The sequence below is a fragment of the Sapajus apella genome, unplaced genomic scaffold (genome assembly GCF_009761245.1).
Source record: "Sapajus apella isolate SASKATOON/1434 unplaced genomic scaffold, GSC_monkey_1.0 scaffold38, whole genome shotgun sequence".
NCBI lineage: Eukaryota > Metazoa > Chordata > Mammalia > Primates > Cebidae > Sapajus > Sapajus apella.
This window is the reverse complement of record NW_022436978.1, coordinates 16,055,527-16,072,192: the sequence shown is the minus strand read 5'-3', so window position 1 is coordinate 16,072,192 and position 16,666 is coordinate 16,055,527. Positions and strand designations below refer to the sequence as shown.

General features: G+C 40.7%; 1 protein-coding gene across 10 annotated transcripts in view; it reads left to right on the top strand.

Moving 5' to 3' along the window:
• MAP3K13 (mitogen-activated protein kinase kinase kinase 13) overlaps positions 1-16,666 on the top strand; it is a 183,114-nt gene that overhangs the window by 118,881 nt on the left and 47,567 nt on the right. For 8 of the 10 annotated variants that reach the window (XM_032298364.1, XM_032298366.1, XM_032298372.1 and 5 more), the window contains one exon: positions 10,542-11,098. In XM_032298364.1, the coding sequence (XP_032154255.1) occupies positions 10,627-11,098 (472 nt within the window). In that variant the 5' untranslated portion in view covers positions 10,542-10,626. Of the gene's footprint in view, positions 1-4,290; positions 6,508-10,541; positions 11,099-16,666 lie in introns of those variants that run through there. The other 2 variants (XM_032298368.1, XM_032298373.1) reach the window with 2 other exon arrangements.

The following is a 16,666-nucleotide window of genomic DNA, read 5'->3' as shown; positions in this document are numbered from 1 at the left end:
GGCATTTGGGTTGGTTCCAAGTCTTTGCTATTGTGAATAGTGTTGCAATAAACATATGTGTGCATGTGTATTTATAGTAGAATGATTTATAATCCTTTGGGTATATACCCAGTAATGGGATTGCTGGGTCAAATGTTATTTCTGGTTCTAGATACTTGAGGAATTATCACACTGTCTTCCACAATGGTTGAACTAATTTACATTCCCACCAACAGTGTAAAAGTGTTTCTATTTCTCCACATCCTCTTCAGCACCTGTTGTTTCCTGACTTTTTAATGATCACCATTCTAACTGGCATGAGATGGTATCTCAGTGTGGTTTTGATTTGCATTTCTCTAACGACCAGTGATGATGAGTTTTTTTTTTATATGTTTGTTGGCTGCATAAATCTTCTTTTGAGAAGTGTCTGTTCATATCTATCTTTGTTGGTTTATAGTCTAGCAGAGGCTAGGATTACAACCCCTGCTTTTTTTTTTGTTTTCCATTTGCTCAGTAAATATTCCTCCATCCCTTTATTTTGAGCCTATGTGTGTCTTTGCACATGAGATGGGTCTCCCGAATACAGCACACCGATGAGTCTTGACTCTACCCAATTTGCCAGTCTGTGTCTTTTAATTTGGGCATTTAACCCATTTACATTTAAGGTTAATATTGTTATGTGTGAATTTTATTCTGTCATTATGATGCTAGCTGATTATTTTGCCCATTAGTTGATGCAGTTTCTTCATAGTGTCGATGGTCTTTACAATTTGGTATGGTTTTGCAGTGGCTGGAACCGGTTTTTCCTTTCCATATTTAGTGCTTCCTTCAGGATCTCTTGTAAGGCAGGCCTGGTGGTGACAAAATCTCTCAGCATTTGCTTGTCTGTAAAGGATTTTATTTCTTTTTTGCTTATGAAGCTTACTTTGGCTGGATATGAAATTCTGGGTTGAAAACTCTTTAATAATGTTGAATATTGGCCCCCACTCTCTTCTGGCTTGTCGGGTTTCTGCAGAGAGATCTGCTGTTAGTCTGATAGACTTCCCTTTGTGGGTACCCAGACCTTTCTCTCTGGCTGCCCTTAACATTTTTTCCTTCATTTTAATCTTGGTGAATCCGATGATTATGTGTCTTGGGGTTGCTCTTTTCAAGGAGGATCTTTGTGGTGTTCTCTGTATTTCTGAATTTGAATGTTGGTCTGTCTTGCTAGGTTGGGGAAGTTCTCCTGGATAATATCTTGAAGCATGTTTTCCAACTTGGTTCCATTCTCCCTGTCGTTTTCAGGTACACCAATCAAACATAGGTATGTTCTTTTCACATGGTCCCATATTTCTTGGAGGTTTTGTTCATTCCTTTTCATTCTTTTTTGTCTAATCATGTTTTCATGCTTTATTTCATTAAGTTGATCTTCATTCTCTGATTCCTTTCTTCCACTTGATCAATTCAGCTATTGATACTCGTATATGCTTCACGCAGCTCTTGTGCTGTGTTTTTCAGCTCCATCAGGTCGTTTATGTTCTTCTCTAAACTGGTTATTCTACTTAGCAATTCCTCTAACCTTTTTGGAGGAGTTTGTTATTACTCACCTTCTGAAGCCTACTTCTGTCAATTTGTCAAACTCATTCTCCATCCAGTTTTGTTCCCTTGCTGGCATGGAGTTGTGATCCTTTGGTGGAGAAGAGGCATTCTGGTTTTTGGAATTTTCAATCTTTTTGTGCTGTTTTTTTCTCGTCTTCGTGGATTTACCTACCTTTGGTCTTTGATGTTGGTGACCTTTGGATGGGATTTTCGTGTGGACGTCCTTTTTGTTGATGTTGATGCTATTCCTTTCTGTTTGTTAGTTTTCCTTCTAACAGGCCCCTCTGCTGCAGGTCTGCTGGAGTTTGCTGGAGGTCCACTCCAGACCCTGTTTGCCTGGGTATCACCAGCAGAGGCTGCAGAACAGCAAAGATTGCTGCCTGTTACTTCCTCTGGAAGCTTCATCCCAGAGAAGCACCTGCCAGATGCCAGCCAGAGCTCTCCTGTATGAGGTGTCTGTCAGCTCCTGCTGGGAGGTGTCTCCTAGTCAGGAGGCACAGGGGTCAGGGACCCACTTGAGGAGGAGTCTGTCCCTTAGCAGAGCGTGAGTGCTGTACTGGAAGATCTGCTGCTCTCTTCATAGCTAGCAGGCAGGAATGCTTAAGACTGCTGAAGCTGCACCCATAGCCACCCCTTTCCCTATGTACTCTGTCCCAGGGAGATGGGAGTTTGATCTATAAGCCCTTGACTGGGGCTGCTGCCGTTCTTCTAGAGATGCCCTGCCCGGAGAGGAGAAATCTAGACAGGCAGTCTGGCTACAGTGGCTTCACTGAGCTGTGGTGGGTTCTGCCCAGTTCGAACTTCCCGGCAGCTTTGTTTACACTGTGAGGGGAAAATTGCCTACTCAAGCCTCAGTAATGGTGGACCCCCCTCCCCCACGCCAATCTCAAATGTCCCGGGTCGACTTCAGACTGCTGTGCTGACAGTGAGAATTTCAAGCCAGTGGATCTAAGCTTGCTGGGCTCCGTGGCGGGGGGATCCGCTGAGCTAGACCACTTGGCTCCCTGGCTTCAGCCCCCTTTCCAGGTGAGTGAAGGGTTCTGTCTCACTGGCATTCCAGAGACCACTGGGGTATGAACAAAAACTCTTGTAGTTAGACCAGTGTCTGCCCAAATGGCCACCCAGTTGTGTGCTTGAAACCAAGGGGACTGGTGGTGTAGGCACCCAAGGGAATCTCGTGGTCTGTGGGTTGGGAAGACCGTGGGAAAAACGTAGTATCTGGGCCGGAATGCACCATTCCTCATGGCACATTCCCTCACTGCTTCCCTTGGCTAGGGGAGGAAGTTCCCTGACCCCTTGTGCTTCCTGGGTAAGGCGACACCTCACTCTGCTTCAGCTTGCCCTCTGGGCTGCACCCACTGTCTAACCAGTCCCAGGGAGACGAGCCAGGTACCTCAGTTGGAAATGTAGTAATCACCTGCCTTCTGCGTTGATCCCACTGTGAGCTGCCGACTGGAGCAGTTCCTATTCAGCCATCTTGTACCACCCCATTTTAAATTTTCATGCCTATTAATATTTATATATATATGTCTGTATCTTATTTTTAAAACATTTAAAGTTATTGATTTTATTCTTCATGTGGCAAGTTGAATTTGGGTCAGAAAACATTAAATATTAATACTTATTATATAATTTGTTAAAGACTTATGGAGATATCATTTATGATACGATTTATGGATAAATCATTCCTTTGGTCAAGATGTTTCACCTTTGACTTAAGGCATTTAAGCTCACAAGTTGCTATTTCCAGCTAAATTTGTAGACTACTACTCTGAAAATGAAGCATCTTTATTCATTTTGAATACTTCAATAAACTTATTTTAACTATAATCACAGTTTCATTTATAGGTACTGGTATTCAGAAGGTAATTTGTCACCATGGAGAATTTGCTTCTTCGTAATTTTAATTTTTTGCTGACTCCAGCATACTTTCAAGATTATTAAACATTCATAATCTTAACCAAAAATATAGGTACATGGTAAGCATGGAATCAATATTTTTGAATACATAATTGTTGAATGAAATGTTATAAAGAAAATAAAATGAGGTAGTTCAGTGGATTTGGTCGATTGAGTTTCTATTGTTCCTTCAAACTGGCGTTTCAGAAGATGGTCCACAGTTAAGACAGTAAGTAGGGATAAAGGCACGATTGTAGGCCATCCTTTTTATCTGATTTGAAGTCACATGCTTCTAATCCTAAAACTCCATTTGAAAAAGCTATCTAATGTTTTCAAAGTTCAAATTAAGATCTGGGTGACAGACCTCTATCGTGGAAAGATCATTTTATGTTATTACTATGCACAAGTAACTTACTCCAAGTTTTAAACTGAGATTGATGCTCCTAACAGCAGCAATTATTTTATGTTTTCAACTGCCATATGAACTTTAGAGAAATGACCAGAAGGGTTAAGATGGCAATATTGTATTCATTTTTTTTTTTTTTTTTTGAGATGGAGTTTCGCTCTTGTTACCCAGGCTGGAGTGCAATGGTGCTGTCTTGGCTCACTGCAACCTCCGCCTCCTGGGTTCAGGCAATTCTCCTGCCTCAGCCTCCTGAGTAGCTGGGATTACAGGCACACACCACCATGCCCAGCTAATTTTTGGTATTTTTAGTAGAGACGGGGTTTTACATGCTGACCAGGATGGTCTCGATCTCTTGACCTCATGATCCACCCACCTCAGCCTCCCAAAGTGCTGGGATTACAGGCGTGAGCCACCGCGCCTGGCCTGTTGTATTCATTTTTAAAGATAGACAAGAAGATGCCAAGGAAAGAGAAGATAGCTTGGAAAGAGCTCAGCATCAATAATCTCATAGCAATAATACTTAATTTAATGTTTTCATTCAGTTTTAGTATCAGCAAAAACTTTGTGGGGCTAAATTTTCCAAAATCTTTGTTCTATTCATATTTATGATATAAAATTCAAAATCTGACTATTATAAAAATCCTCCATTAGTAACATGGGAAATTGTATTGCATGATAGAAATCCAAGAATTTGAGGGCCACTGGCCACACTGCCTCCTCCACTCCTCCTTCTCTCTATATTGCATCTTGGGATCTTGGCACAAAACCAAGGTAATTTCCAGAAATTGGCAGTGCCCTGCCAAATGCACAGCTGCTGCTGTCTCCAACTCTTGCCTACTACTTTTGCACAAACCACTTCCTCCTCTAGAGGCCAAGAAACTCAGAATGCAGGGAGAGTGTGCTTCAAGGGCAGATGGGGGGCACTCTCTGGGCTGTTTGCAGATGAGAACTTTGAAAGCGCAGGAGCAGCATCACCTCCCCTCCAGACCTTCCCGTCTGCACTGTGCACTTCCCAGAGTACTTTCTACGGGATGAGGGTGCCATCCCAAGCTTGCCCTTCACCTCTCTGATGTTCCTTGTCTTTTTCCCTTTGACTGTCAATGTTCCAAAATCTTGCCCCACTTCTTTCTGTCTCCTTCTAATATATACTAGTTTTGATTTCTTGTGAATTGAAAGGACCAAACACTCAGTTCCCATGAGGGTCCCTGAGCCAGATTTGGACAGGGAGAGAGGAACCAAGAGGGCAAAAGACAGGCAGAGGCAGTGGCACCGTCTGTGTTCCCGCGGTTTCCACGTAACAGTCTCCTCCCCGTGCAGTGGCAGCATGTGGGTGTACACACAGCACAGGTGAAACTTCAGTATTTTTAGCTTCCTGCACTCTGCCAAAATGTAGTCAGCTCTGATCATATTTGAATATAGTCATAGTGTTGATTTTTCTTTCCCTTTGTTCATTTGCCTCTCAATTTCTCTGCCTTTGTGCGATCACGTTGGACTGGATATTCTTGGCGAGCATGAGGAAATCCTATTTAAGTCCACATCTTTATACACACCTTGAAGTTTACCTGACCTCTGCCCACTGTGAGGGCAGTCAGTGGGCGGCCTCATGCTGCCCTGTGGATAGGTGCAGGGTCACCCTGCCAGGTGAGTGCTAGTGTTCCCTTGGGAATATTTTAGTGCATCTAGAATCGCACTGTGAATTACTATTGTTTTCATCACCAGTGGGCCATGATACCGTGGCTATTTGTTTCTCTTTGAATAGACAAACAACCATACTAGTGGAAAGAGCTGGGCTGAGGAAGGAGGACTCATCCAAGCTCCACCCACTAGTTAGTTATATTAAGCAAGTTGGCAATCTCTCGGAAATTTGATTCTCCTATGTAACATAAGTGGATTGAAACATATTCCTTGATTGTGTTGTTTTTCCCTGATCTCTTAAATATCAGACTGCATGTGATGACTGGGATTAAACTCATTCCCATCCCAATGGGAACGGGTCTACTTCACACTCATTCTTATCCTGCTGGAGATAGGAAAAGATTACAAGAAAAACAGATGTTCTTCTAACATGTTATGTATGAGCTCATCCTAACATGATGTCATTAGGTAGAAATTCAGGATAAAAAATTGACAAAGTAGAAATTTACTAGGAATTAATATAAAGCCTGATAATTTGATTCAAAAAAATAAATCACACAAATAAGTGTTTGGCTGAAATTCACATATGTATTTGGGTATGCAATTCACATGAGCCAATAGTATATAGGACTTGTGCTGTATAGCAGGGATTCCCAACCACCAGACCATGGGCAGGTACCAGTCTGTGGCCTGTTAGGAACTGGGCTGAACTGAGGGAGGTGAGCCGGGGTGGTGGGGGGGACGGAGCTTCCCTTGTATTTATAGCCACTCCCTGTCACTTGTATCATCAGCTGAGCTCCACCTCCTGTCAGATTGGTGGGGGCATTAGATTCTCATAGGAGCACAAACCCTGTTGTGAACTGTGCATGCGAGGGATCTAGGGATCTAGGTTGTGTGCCCCTGATGAGAATCTAATGCCTAATGATCTGTCACTTTCTCCCATCACCCCTAGATGAGACTGTCTAGTTGCAGGAAAACAAGCTCAGAGCTCCTATTGATTCTACATTATGGTGAGTTGTATAATTATTTCATTATATATTACGATGTAATTATAATAGAAATAAAGTGCACAATACATGTAATGCACTTGAATCACCTTGAGACCATCCCCCTTCCCTGGTCCATGGAAACAGCATCTTCCACAAAACTGGTCCCTGGTGCCAAAAAGATTGGGAGCTGCTGCTGTATAGGATAACCAGGAGTCCCAGCGGCCAAGGCAGACTGGAAGTAACTGCTGAGTCAGTGGCCAGGTCAGATAGTATGAAATCAGCAGTCTTAAAAGAGCTCAGGCAGGGCAAGGTCAGAGAGGCCAAAAGCAGGAGATAGCTCAAGGTGGGGTCAGGTGATCAGCAAGAAAACGTAATGAGGAGATCAGTGACGTCAAAGCTCAGAGATGAGCACGGAAGGACAGGGGACGGGGGCTGGAGTGGGCGGAATAGGGTCAACTCAAGCAAATAGCTGTTGCTGTCACAGAGGGCTCCAGTTTTTCTTCTTTCTTCCCCCTGCCCCAACCTTATATTCCCAGGCAGCTTCCCAAGGCCTAGATTTCTCCATACCCTATCATTTAAGTGCCTCTTAAGCTAACTCCGTCCAGTTAAAGTGATCTCTCTGGCTTGTTACGAGGGAAGAATCACCTGCATTGTATCATAAGCTTTCAGAGCCCACATGGGGAGCAGGAGTTACCCCTGCTGCACACTGCTCCCCCATGTTAGCCACTGCTGTTTCTGGGTCAGCAGCCCCCTCACACATGCCCTGGTCATTCTACTTCCCTGTCTCTGCCCATGCTCTTATTATCCCCTGACTTCCTCCCCCTGTCACACACCTTACCTGCAAAGGTTCATCTCAAATCCTACCTCTGTTTTCATTGTTCCCATCTCTCTTGGCTCTGTAGAACGGAATATGGCTCATTCGTCATGGGGGATGATGGCGGGAGGTAATTCCTTCAGTGTAATCGTTAACTCCTGAAGTAGTCCATGAGCTTCAACAGCGTAGGAACCGTGTCTTTAGAGACTGCATGCTACAGGAGAGAGTGTTGTGATTAGGAAGAATAACCTGGTATTTCATCCTGGCTCTGTGACCGTTAGCATCTACCTCTCTCTAGGCCTTCGTCTCCTTCTGTGAAAAACAGGGATAATCATTCTGTGTTCTGGATTTCTTACCTAGGGTTCAAATACTTAGATCAAATGATCACAGATAACAGCACTTTTTAACCTGGAAAGCACTCTAAGGAAGTGAGGAGTTATCATAAGTTTTCCATCGTGTTTTAAAAAAGACAAAGGATTTCAGGAATCTGAACTTTGAGCTAGATTTTAATTCCTGCTCTGTTACTTATTGAATATATTACCTTAGAGAAGCTTCTTCTCTTGTGAAATAGAAGTGACACTATTGCAATGATATGGTGCTGGAGCTGGCTTATACACCAACTTGTACGAGCCAATGGTCAAATATTTAGAAACTTTGCAAGCAAGTTGTTAAAGTTTTATTAGCTTGAAATCTGCTATGGTGGGAATATTTACACCAGGGAAATCAGCAAACACTACAAATCAGATTGCTGTTGTCTTGAAAAGAGCTGATTTACCAGTGTATTGCTGATTATGTAAACAGGCTTCTGTAAATTGTAAAGCACTTTGTCTTATTTATCATTAAAAATAGTAATGACAACAGTAATGTTCTGTATCCACAGAACCTAGCCTAGTACATGCCACAGCTCTCAGTATATATTCTTTTTTCTTTTTTGAGACAGGGTCTCACTCTGTCGCCCAGGGTAGAGTGCAGTGGCACAAACACAGCTCACTGCAGCTTAGATTGCCTGGGCTCAAGTGATTCTCCTGCCTCAGCCTTCTACCCAAGTAGCTGATACTACAGGTGCACACCACCATGCCTGGCTAATTTTTGTATTTTTTGTAGAGATGAGGTTTTGCCATGTTATGTAGGCTGAGTATATATTCAATAAATGCATTTTAAATTTAGCTTTATGATTTGGAAACTTCTATCCCTGTGATAAATGAGCCCCATCTTTATCTTTCTTCCAATCTCTCTCTACAAAGTATCTTTTAAAAATCAGATAGCATCAATAAAAGCCCAGCTCCCTAGCTCAGTGCATGATGCGTAGGAGGCCTTGAATTCTGTATGTCCGTAAGTTGAGCTAATTATCCTCTTTCCAAACCTTTCTTTCTGGCATTTCATATCTCAGTTATTGACACGTGTCTGTCTATTCACTATTCCAAGTAAGCGATTTGAAAAGTCTTCCTCCCCCCTTTTCTTTACCCACCTCCATGTCTAATCAGTTACTAGATCTTCCCAATTCTACCTCTTAAATCGTTCCTGTCCTCTTCACTGCCATTGCTAATGCCTTGTTCAGATCCAACTCATTTCTTTTTGAACTATACCTTCTAACTGGACCTTCAGTCTTTCCCTTTCAATCCAACCTCTGCCTCTATAGATGTGGTTTTAATTTATCTGGCCAAATTACTTCCTTGCTTAAAATTCCAGCCACTTTGGATTTCTCCTCTGTTTCACAGTCTTTCAAGCTTCCGTGCCCTCCTTCGTGGTTCCCCCACATCTGTAATCCTTCTCCCTCTTCCACTCACGCCTTTCTGACTTGCTTAATGAATGCCTATACTTCCTTCAGATGGATCAAAAGTTACCTACCACCTTTGAGCACCTTTCCCTGGAACTATTCCTCGTTCTTCTGTGCTCAGAGCACTTGCTTGATTCATGATAAGCACTGTTCTGTCAATCTTCGTTGGTCTTTCTTTTATCCCCTCAGGAAAATGAGGTCATCTTCATACCCTGACCTCTAGTACATTCTAGATGCTTAGTACAGAGTGAAGGAAGGAACGACTATTACATAGGGATTTAAAAAGAAAGTAAATTTCTGCTAAGAACACACTTTGGCCCAGGCGGGGTGGCTTATGCCTGTAATCGAGCACTTTGGGAGGCCGAGATGGGTGGATCACCCTGAGGTCAGGAGTTCGAGAACAGCCTGGCCAACATAGTGAAACCCTGTCTCTACTAAAAATACAAAAAAAATTAGTTGGACGTGGTGGTGGGTGCCTGTAATCCCAGCTACTTAGGAGGCTGAGACAGGAGAATTGCTTGAACCTGGGAGGCAGATGTTGCAGTGAGCCGACATCACACCACTGCAGTCCAGCCTGGGTGACAGAGCAAGACTCTGTCTCAAAAAAAAGAAAGAAAGAAAGAAAGAAAGAAAGAAAGAAATGAAAAAGAAAAAGAAAAGAACATAGTTTGAATAAATTTAAGATTGGTTATGCATGACCTGGCCAATCTAGAACACATCTTCACTTTTAAAGATTAGGTGGCCCCAAGAAATGATGCTAACAGACAGATCAGAAGCAAAGAACAACTTTAAAGAGCTAGGATTTAGTCGCATTAGCTCAGATTTGGTGCAGTACAATAAAAACAAATTTTATATCTTAGAAATTTGTCTTGTCACAGACACATGACATTTATCTCCATGACTTAATGAATGCCTTATAAAGTAAAGCAGCGCCCCACTGGATAAGACACGAAAGCAAAGAGAAAAGATGAGTAGCAACTTATAATAACACAGGATGTAGTTTCTAATAAAACTGGTATATCAGAACAACCAAATTTCCCTTGTAGAAAGGGAAACAATTTTTCTAAAAATATCATAGATATTAATACAGAATGCTTGAAATACCGTGAAAATCACAACAATATAAACCTCTCCCAAATCTAACCACCTAAAATTAACTATTGTTAATTCTTTGGATTATTTTCCTTCAAGTCTTTTTTCTTATAGGTTTATTCTTTAAGTACATTTTTAAGTTAATGTGTATGTTGTTCTGACCTGTTTTTTATATTAATATGTCATGGATATTTTGTCATGTTCATACTCTTCCATAGCATGATTTTTCATTGCTGTACACATTTCCGTCATATAGACTAACCCTCAGGCTAACCAATCCCCATTGTTTTAATTTTTTTACTGCAAACAGAAGTGTTGTAGTGTGCATAATAAAGAAAGGATGATCTCATACCTCCCTCCTGTTTTTCTCAGGTTTTGGAGCCCTCTCTTAAGTCAGAAGTCTGCCCTAATAATCTTCTGAGTGTCATCTCAGGACCTCAGTTACACTCATGGCACAATGGCCAACTTTCAGGAGCACCTGAGCTGCTCCTCTTCTCCACACTTACCCTTCAGTGAAAGCAAAACCTTCAATGGACTACAAGATGAACTCACAGCCATGGGGAACCACCCTTCTCCCAAGCTCGAGGACCAGCAGGAAAAGGGGATGGCACGAACAGAGCTAGTCGAGAGCGTGAACAGCCCCATCACCACGACAGTGTTGACAAGCGTAAGTGAGGATTCCAGGGACCAGTTTGAGAACAGCGTTCTTCAGCTAAGGGAACACGATGAATCAGAGATGGTGGTGTCTCAGGGGAGCAGCAACACAGTGGACAGAGAGAGCACGAGCGGAACTGAAGACATCAAGATTCAGTTCAGCAGGTCAGGCAGTGGCAGTGGTGGGTTTCTTGAAGGACTCTTTGGATGCTTGAGACCTGTATGGAATATCATTGGGAAGGCATATTCCACTGACTACAAATTGCAGCAGCAAGGTAAGCTAGAGTATGGACTTCGAAGATAATTCTCGCGTAAACACTGCATCAGGAGCACGATCACCACCATTAGCTGGGTAACCTGCGACCTTGGGGCAAATGAAAGAACCAGTGCCAGATGAATACCCCATTTCAGTTTCCAGCAGACCTGCTGAAGGGAAGAGATTCACATTTGACTGGTCGTTTTTGGTGGTAGCCCATCTTTTTGTGGTCCTCCACTCTAGTGGTGTCTAAAGAACAGTGCATATAAAACAATCTGTGGTATTATAAGAAGAAAACATGAGAGCTCCTGTTTAACTTATCTCATCATTTAAAATTCCTATTTTCATACATTGTCAGATGTATTTCATATTTTAATATAGTTGTGCAGATATATAACATGTAAAGAAATCATGCAGTGGCTACATATTTTAAAATTTTTACCAGTGCTGTGGCTCACACTTGTATTCTCAGCACTTTGCGAGGCTGAGGCGGGTGGATCACTTGAGGTCAGGAGTTTGAGACCAGCCTGTCCAACATGGAGAAACCCTGTCTCTGCTAAAAATACAAAAGTTAGCCAGGCATGGTAGCACATACCTGTAGTCCCAGCTACTTGGGAGGCTGAGGCACAATAATTGCTTGAGCCCAGCAGAGGTTGCAGTGAGCCGAGATTGTGCCACTGCACTCCAGCCTGGGCAGCAGAGTAAGACTGTGTCTCAAAAAAAAAAAAAAATTACGTTTTTAACTCCCATCATTATGTAACAATATATTCATATATTCTAATTCAAATACTAGTATTATACTTCTGAGGCCCTGGTGTTCTTTATAACCTCATTTTTTAAAACTGTTATTTTAGGTTCAGGGACACATGCACAGATTTGTTATATTGGTAAACTTATGTCATGGGGATTTACTGCACAGATTATTTCCACACAGTACCCATATTTTATCTGATCCTCTTTCTCCTCCCACCCTCCACCCTCAAGTAGGCCCCAGTGTGTGTTGTTCCCTCTGTATGTCCATATGCTCTTATTATTTAGCTCCTGCTTATAAGTGAGAACATGTGATATTTGGTTTTCTGTTCCTACATTAGTTTGCTAAGGACAGTGGCCTCTGGCGCCATCCATGTTCTTGCCAAGGACATGATCTGTATAACCTCATTAATATTCTCTGAAAGAATTTTTTTTCTGATAACAAAAGTAATAGATGTATGAAATTTGGAAAATACAGGTAAGTTCCAAAAAATTTTTAAAATAATCTATGATCCTCCATCTCTTGAGAATATCCATTCATGTTTTTATTATATATTGTTAGTCTGTTTGTGAATGTGTGTGTATACTTTTTAAAAATGGAGTCAGACTGCATTAATTTGTGTTCACACTGCTATAAAGAACTACCTGAGACTGAGTAATTTATGAAGAAAAAAGGTTTAATGGACCCACAGTTCTGCAGGCTTAACAGGAGGCTTGGCTAGGAGACTTCAGGAAACATAGGATCATGGCAGAAGGCGAAGGGGAAACAAGTAGGTCTTCCTATGGCAGAGCAGGAGGAGAAGGGGTAAGAGCCATACATTTTCAAACAATCAGATCTCGTGAGAACTCACTCACTATCACGAGAACAGCAAAGGGGAAATCCGCCCCATGATCCAGTCACCTCCCACCAGGCCCCTCCCCTGACACGTGGAGATTACAATTCAAGATGAGATTTGGGTGGGGACACAGAGCCAAACCATGTCACCTACTGTTTTGAAAGTTTTTTTTTACTTCACATTGTGAACATTTTCCGTGTCTTAAGTATAATTCTTCACCATCATCTTTAATGGCTACGTAATACTAAATTGTGATTGTGCCAATATTTTTAAGCAACCCCCTATTGCTCAACATTAATTTGTTTGCATTTTTAGTTATTACAAGCCATACTGCAATGAACATTTGTCTAGTACTTTACTTTTGCTTATATCTTTGATTAGTTCTTAGGATAAATTCCTAGGAGATAAATAGTTAAAAGATGTGTTGTTTAAGACTTTTTATACATATCTTGGTAGCCTTATGTAAATGACTAAATTTGTATGAGTTCTCTCATCAAGAAATTCTGGAAAGAAAAAATATGGACCAAAAATGAGATTCTATTTATTTTACAACTGAATTTTAGACTCTGGGACCCTCCCCTAAAAGTCTGTTCATGTCTTTTAGTCAAGACTATTGACAGCTTTTCCACAATGGCCAGTAGATTTCAGTTGCCATTAACTACTTTTCTCATGTATTTTATTTCCCCTGTTTCTGCAATACATTCTCTTAAACCAAATACCCGCTCCTCCCGCTGTGCCCGTTTTCCATAAGTACATTGGGATTTACTGGCATTCTCTCACTTCTAGGTCGTTTTTAGGATTTGTCAACCGTATTATCTATTCTTGCCCCACGCAGAAATTCTTTGTCAGTAACTGAAGTCTACTGGCTGTTGTGGAAAAGCTGTCAACAGTCTTGACTAAAAGACATGAATAGGCTTTTAGGGGAGGGTCCCAGAGTCTAAAATTCAGTTATTAAAAAAAATAGAATCTCATTTTTGGTCCATATTTTTTCTTTCCAGAATTTCTTGATGAGAGAACTCATACCTTTCTCTCTCTCTTTCATATAGACTCTGATACTCTATATGTCCTGCTTTCATTTTCCCGCCACCTCCTGGCCCCCATTATTTTCAAGGTTTTAAAGGAAATTATTTGCTTCTTGCTACCAGCATTATTATGTTTTAAATTGGAAATAAACATAAGCAGGAAAATAAAGAAGAAAATAAACATCACTTGTCCTACAATGCAGAGATAACCATTCTTACTTTTTCTTTTTTTTTTTTGAGATGGAGTCTTACTCTGTCTCCCAGGCTGGAGTGCAATGGCGATCCCAGCTCACTGCAACCTCCACCTCCTGGGTTCAAGTGATGCTCCTGCCTCAGCCTCCTGGGTAGCTGAGACTACAGGGACGCGTTACTACACCTGACTAATTTTTGTATTTTTAGTAGAGACGGGGTTTCGCCGTGTTGGCTAGGCTGGTCTCAAACTCCTAACCTCAGGTGATCCACCCACCTCAGCCTCCCAAAGTCCTGGGATAAGAGGCATGAGCCACCGCATCCAACCCTAATTTGTTATTTTTTTTTTCAAAGTTCTCTGCTCTTTCCTTGGATGCAAAACCCACTGATAGCTGCATATGTGATCAACTACGGTTGGTTTTTAGGGTCTCCACTTGTCCAGTCTCAGACTTACTTTTGGTGATAACTTGAAGATCTCAGGATCCAAGTGTATCATGGAAGTTGAGACTCAGAATGAGGGATGATACACCCATTCCATATGTTTGTCAAAAGGAGGTTTTAAAAATTTTTATTATTCTGCATAGTGATATTTAATTTGTGTTCCAACTTATTATGTGACTTTCAAAAAGGTTTATTTCAGAAATAAGTAAGAAACCGGCCTGGTCAGCTTAAGATTCTGACACAGGCACAGCAGGTGCCTAGCCCTTCAGTAGATTGCAGGATATCCTACTGAGGGTTGGTGTTGCTGTGCACCATGAAAGAGTTTTGCTAGCTAGAAACTAGCAAATTTCCTTGTCAGGTCTGGGATCAGGGAGCTAATCTTTAATCCTGTGTTGCAGTCAACCAGAGGATAACATGTGTCACAGGCCTGTCCCTATGTTTGGTACTTAGGAGAAAATTTCACTGGATTTTTAAGAATTTTTAATGATGTCCTCACCTCCCTTTGAGTATGTTGATAGTGAGCCCAGGTAAGGTAGCATGTAATTTAAATCTTTTATTGCCAGATAGTTTCCAGTCAGCAAGTACTGTCATAGCCATGTCTGGATAAACAAAAGAGGACTGTTGGCTTAAAGGGGGTCAACATGTGGCTTTTTCTCAGTCCTAAGGAACCTGGAGGATATTAGAATTCAGATATAGTCACTGGGGAATAAAATAGAAGAGAAATGCTGGGGAAGAGTATCAATGGGACAGACATAAAAGCAGCAAAACATTTGGAACTAACCCTAGAGAAAGTATCATCATTCTTCATTACTCTGAGGTTAATTATCCCACTCATCAATTATCTAGGCCCCTAATTTTGTGCATCCATAACACCAATTTCCTTTCTTCTGCCATTTTCCCACTTCTTAGCTCCCTGCTAGTTATTAACAGAGACTTTGAGACTGGGCAAAGAGTGCTACATTCATATCAATTGATTTTACTTCTGATGATTAGTTTCTGTAAAAAGATTGATAGAAACATGGTTGAAGCATTACTTTCCTTATTTTACACTCTGTGTTCTTTTATTACCAGTGCTACCTACTTTATTTTTCTATGGATAATCAAGACTTGGCTGAACATAGTTGAATAGCACAGGCATGAGGTAGAGGTTGGCAGAGGAGAATTTTATTTTTTACTGCAATACCGGGAATACTTTGTATGTGAGTGCCAAATGTATTTGTATTTTAGTGATAAATCTGTTTATCACCCTATAAAAATACTAATAGGCATTATTTCTAAAAATGATATGGTGAGTTACAATGTCAGTATCATAAAGCAATATGAAAAGGATTTTTTTTAAAACAAATGATTTTGGAATCATTAAATAGTAATACAGAAAAAGAATAATTTATATCTGTCCTCATATCATACATCAACATAAGCTTCAGATGAATGTAAAGATTAAATTCTTAAAAATCAACTGTAGATAACTTTTAGAAGATAGACTAGGGAGTGGAAGAAATTTCAAAGGAAATAATAGAAAACAATATAGAAGACATTGTTCAAAAATAATAAAATTAAAGGAAAAAGACTCATAAAAATATTCCCATTCATATGAAAGAAATATAGAAGGAGCTTCTTCAAGTTCATGAGAACTATGAAAGCCTAACAGATAAATGAACAAAGGGGTATTGACAATTCATACAAAGCAGATGTGAGTATTAAACAAATGTGGAGAAAATATTCTACATCACTGGCAATTAAACTAGTGCAAAGTTATAAAACACTATTTTATACCTAATTAAAATAGAACCAAAAAATCATTGCTGACGCTTACCACCAACATGTTCATACTTTGCTATTGTGAGCAAAAACCATCAAAATCCTTTTGGGTCTGTATTTCTAGAGCCGGGAAACTATCCTCTTTAACCTAGGGACCGAATCTGGGGAAATACTTACGCAGAAAAGGTAAGAAGGTACAGAACAACTATTAGAACTTAGAATAAGAATAGTAACTACATGAAAGATACATATGTGAAAAGGTAGAAAAAAATTAGACATCGCCTGTAATTTTTACATAGCTGTAAACTGAACAAACACTAAGAGGGAAAATGGCAAGCGGATGTGGGATGAGCTTTCAGACAAAATGAGTGTTTTTCTGACTTTTCTGATTTTTTTCTAATGTTTCCAATGTTTAACAGTAACTAAAGATTGAATAAATAGGGGAAAAGAGACACCCAAACATTTGTCTAATTTTAGTAGTTATTTTATTAAAAATTAGGGTAAAAAAAAGGTAAAAAAAAAATTAGGGTAATTCGGGCTTGTGTAAAGTTGTTCAAAGACAGACTTCTCGGTTATGTTCGTGCCCCA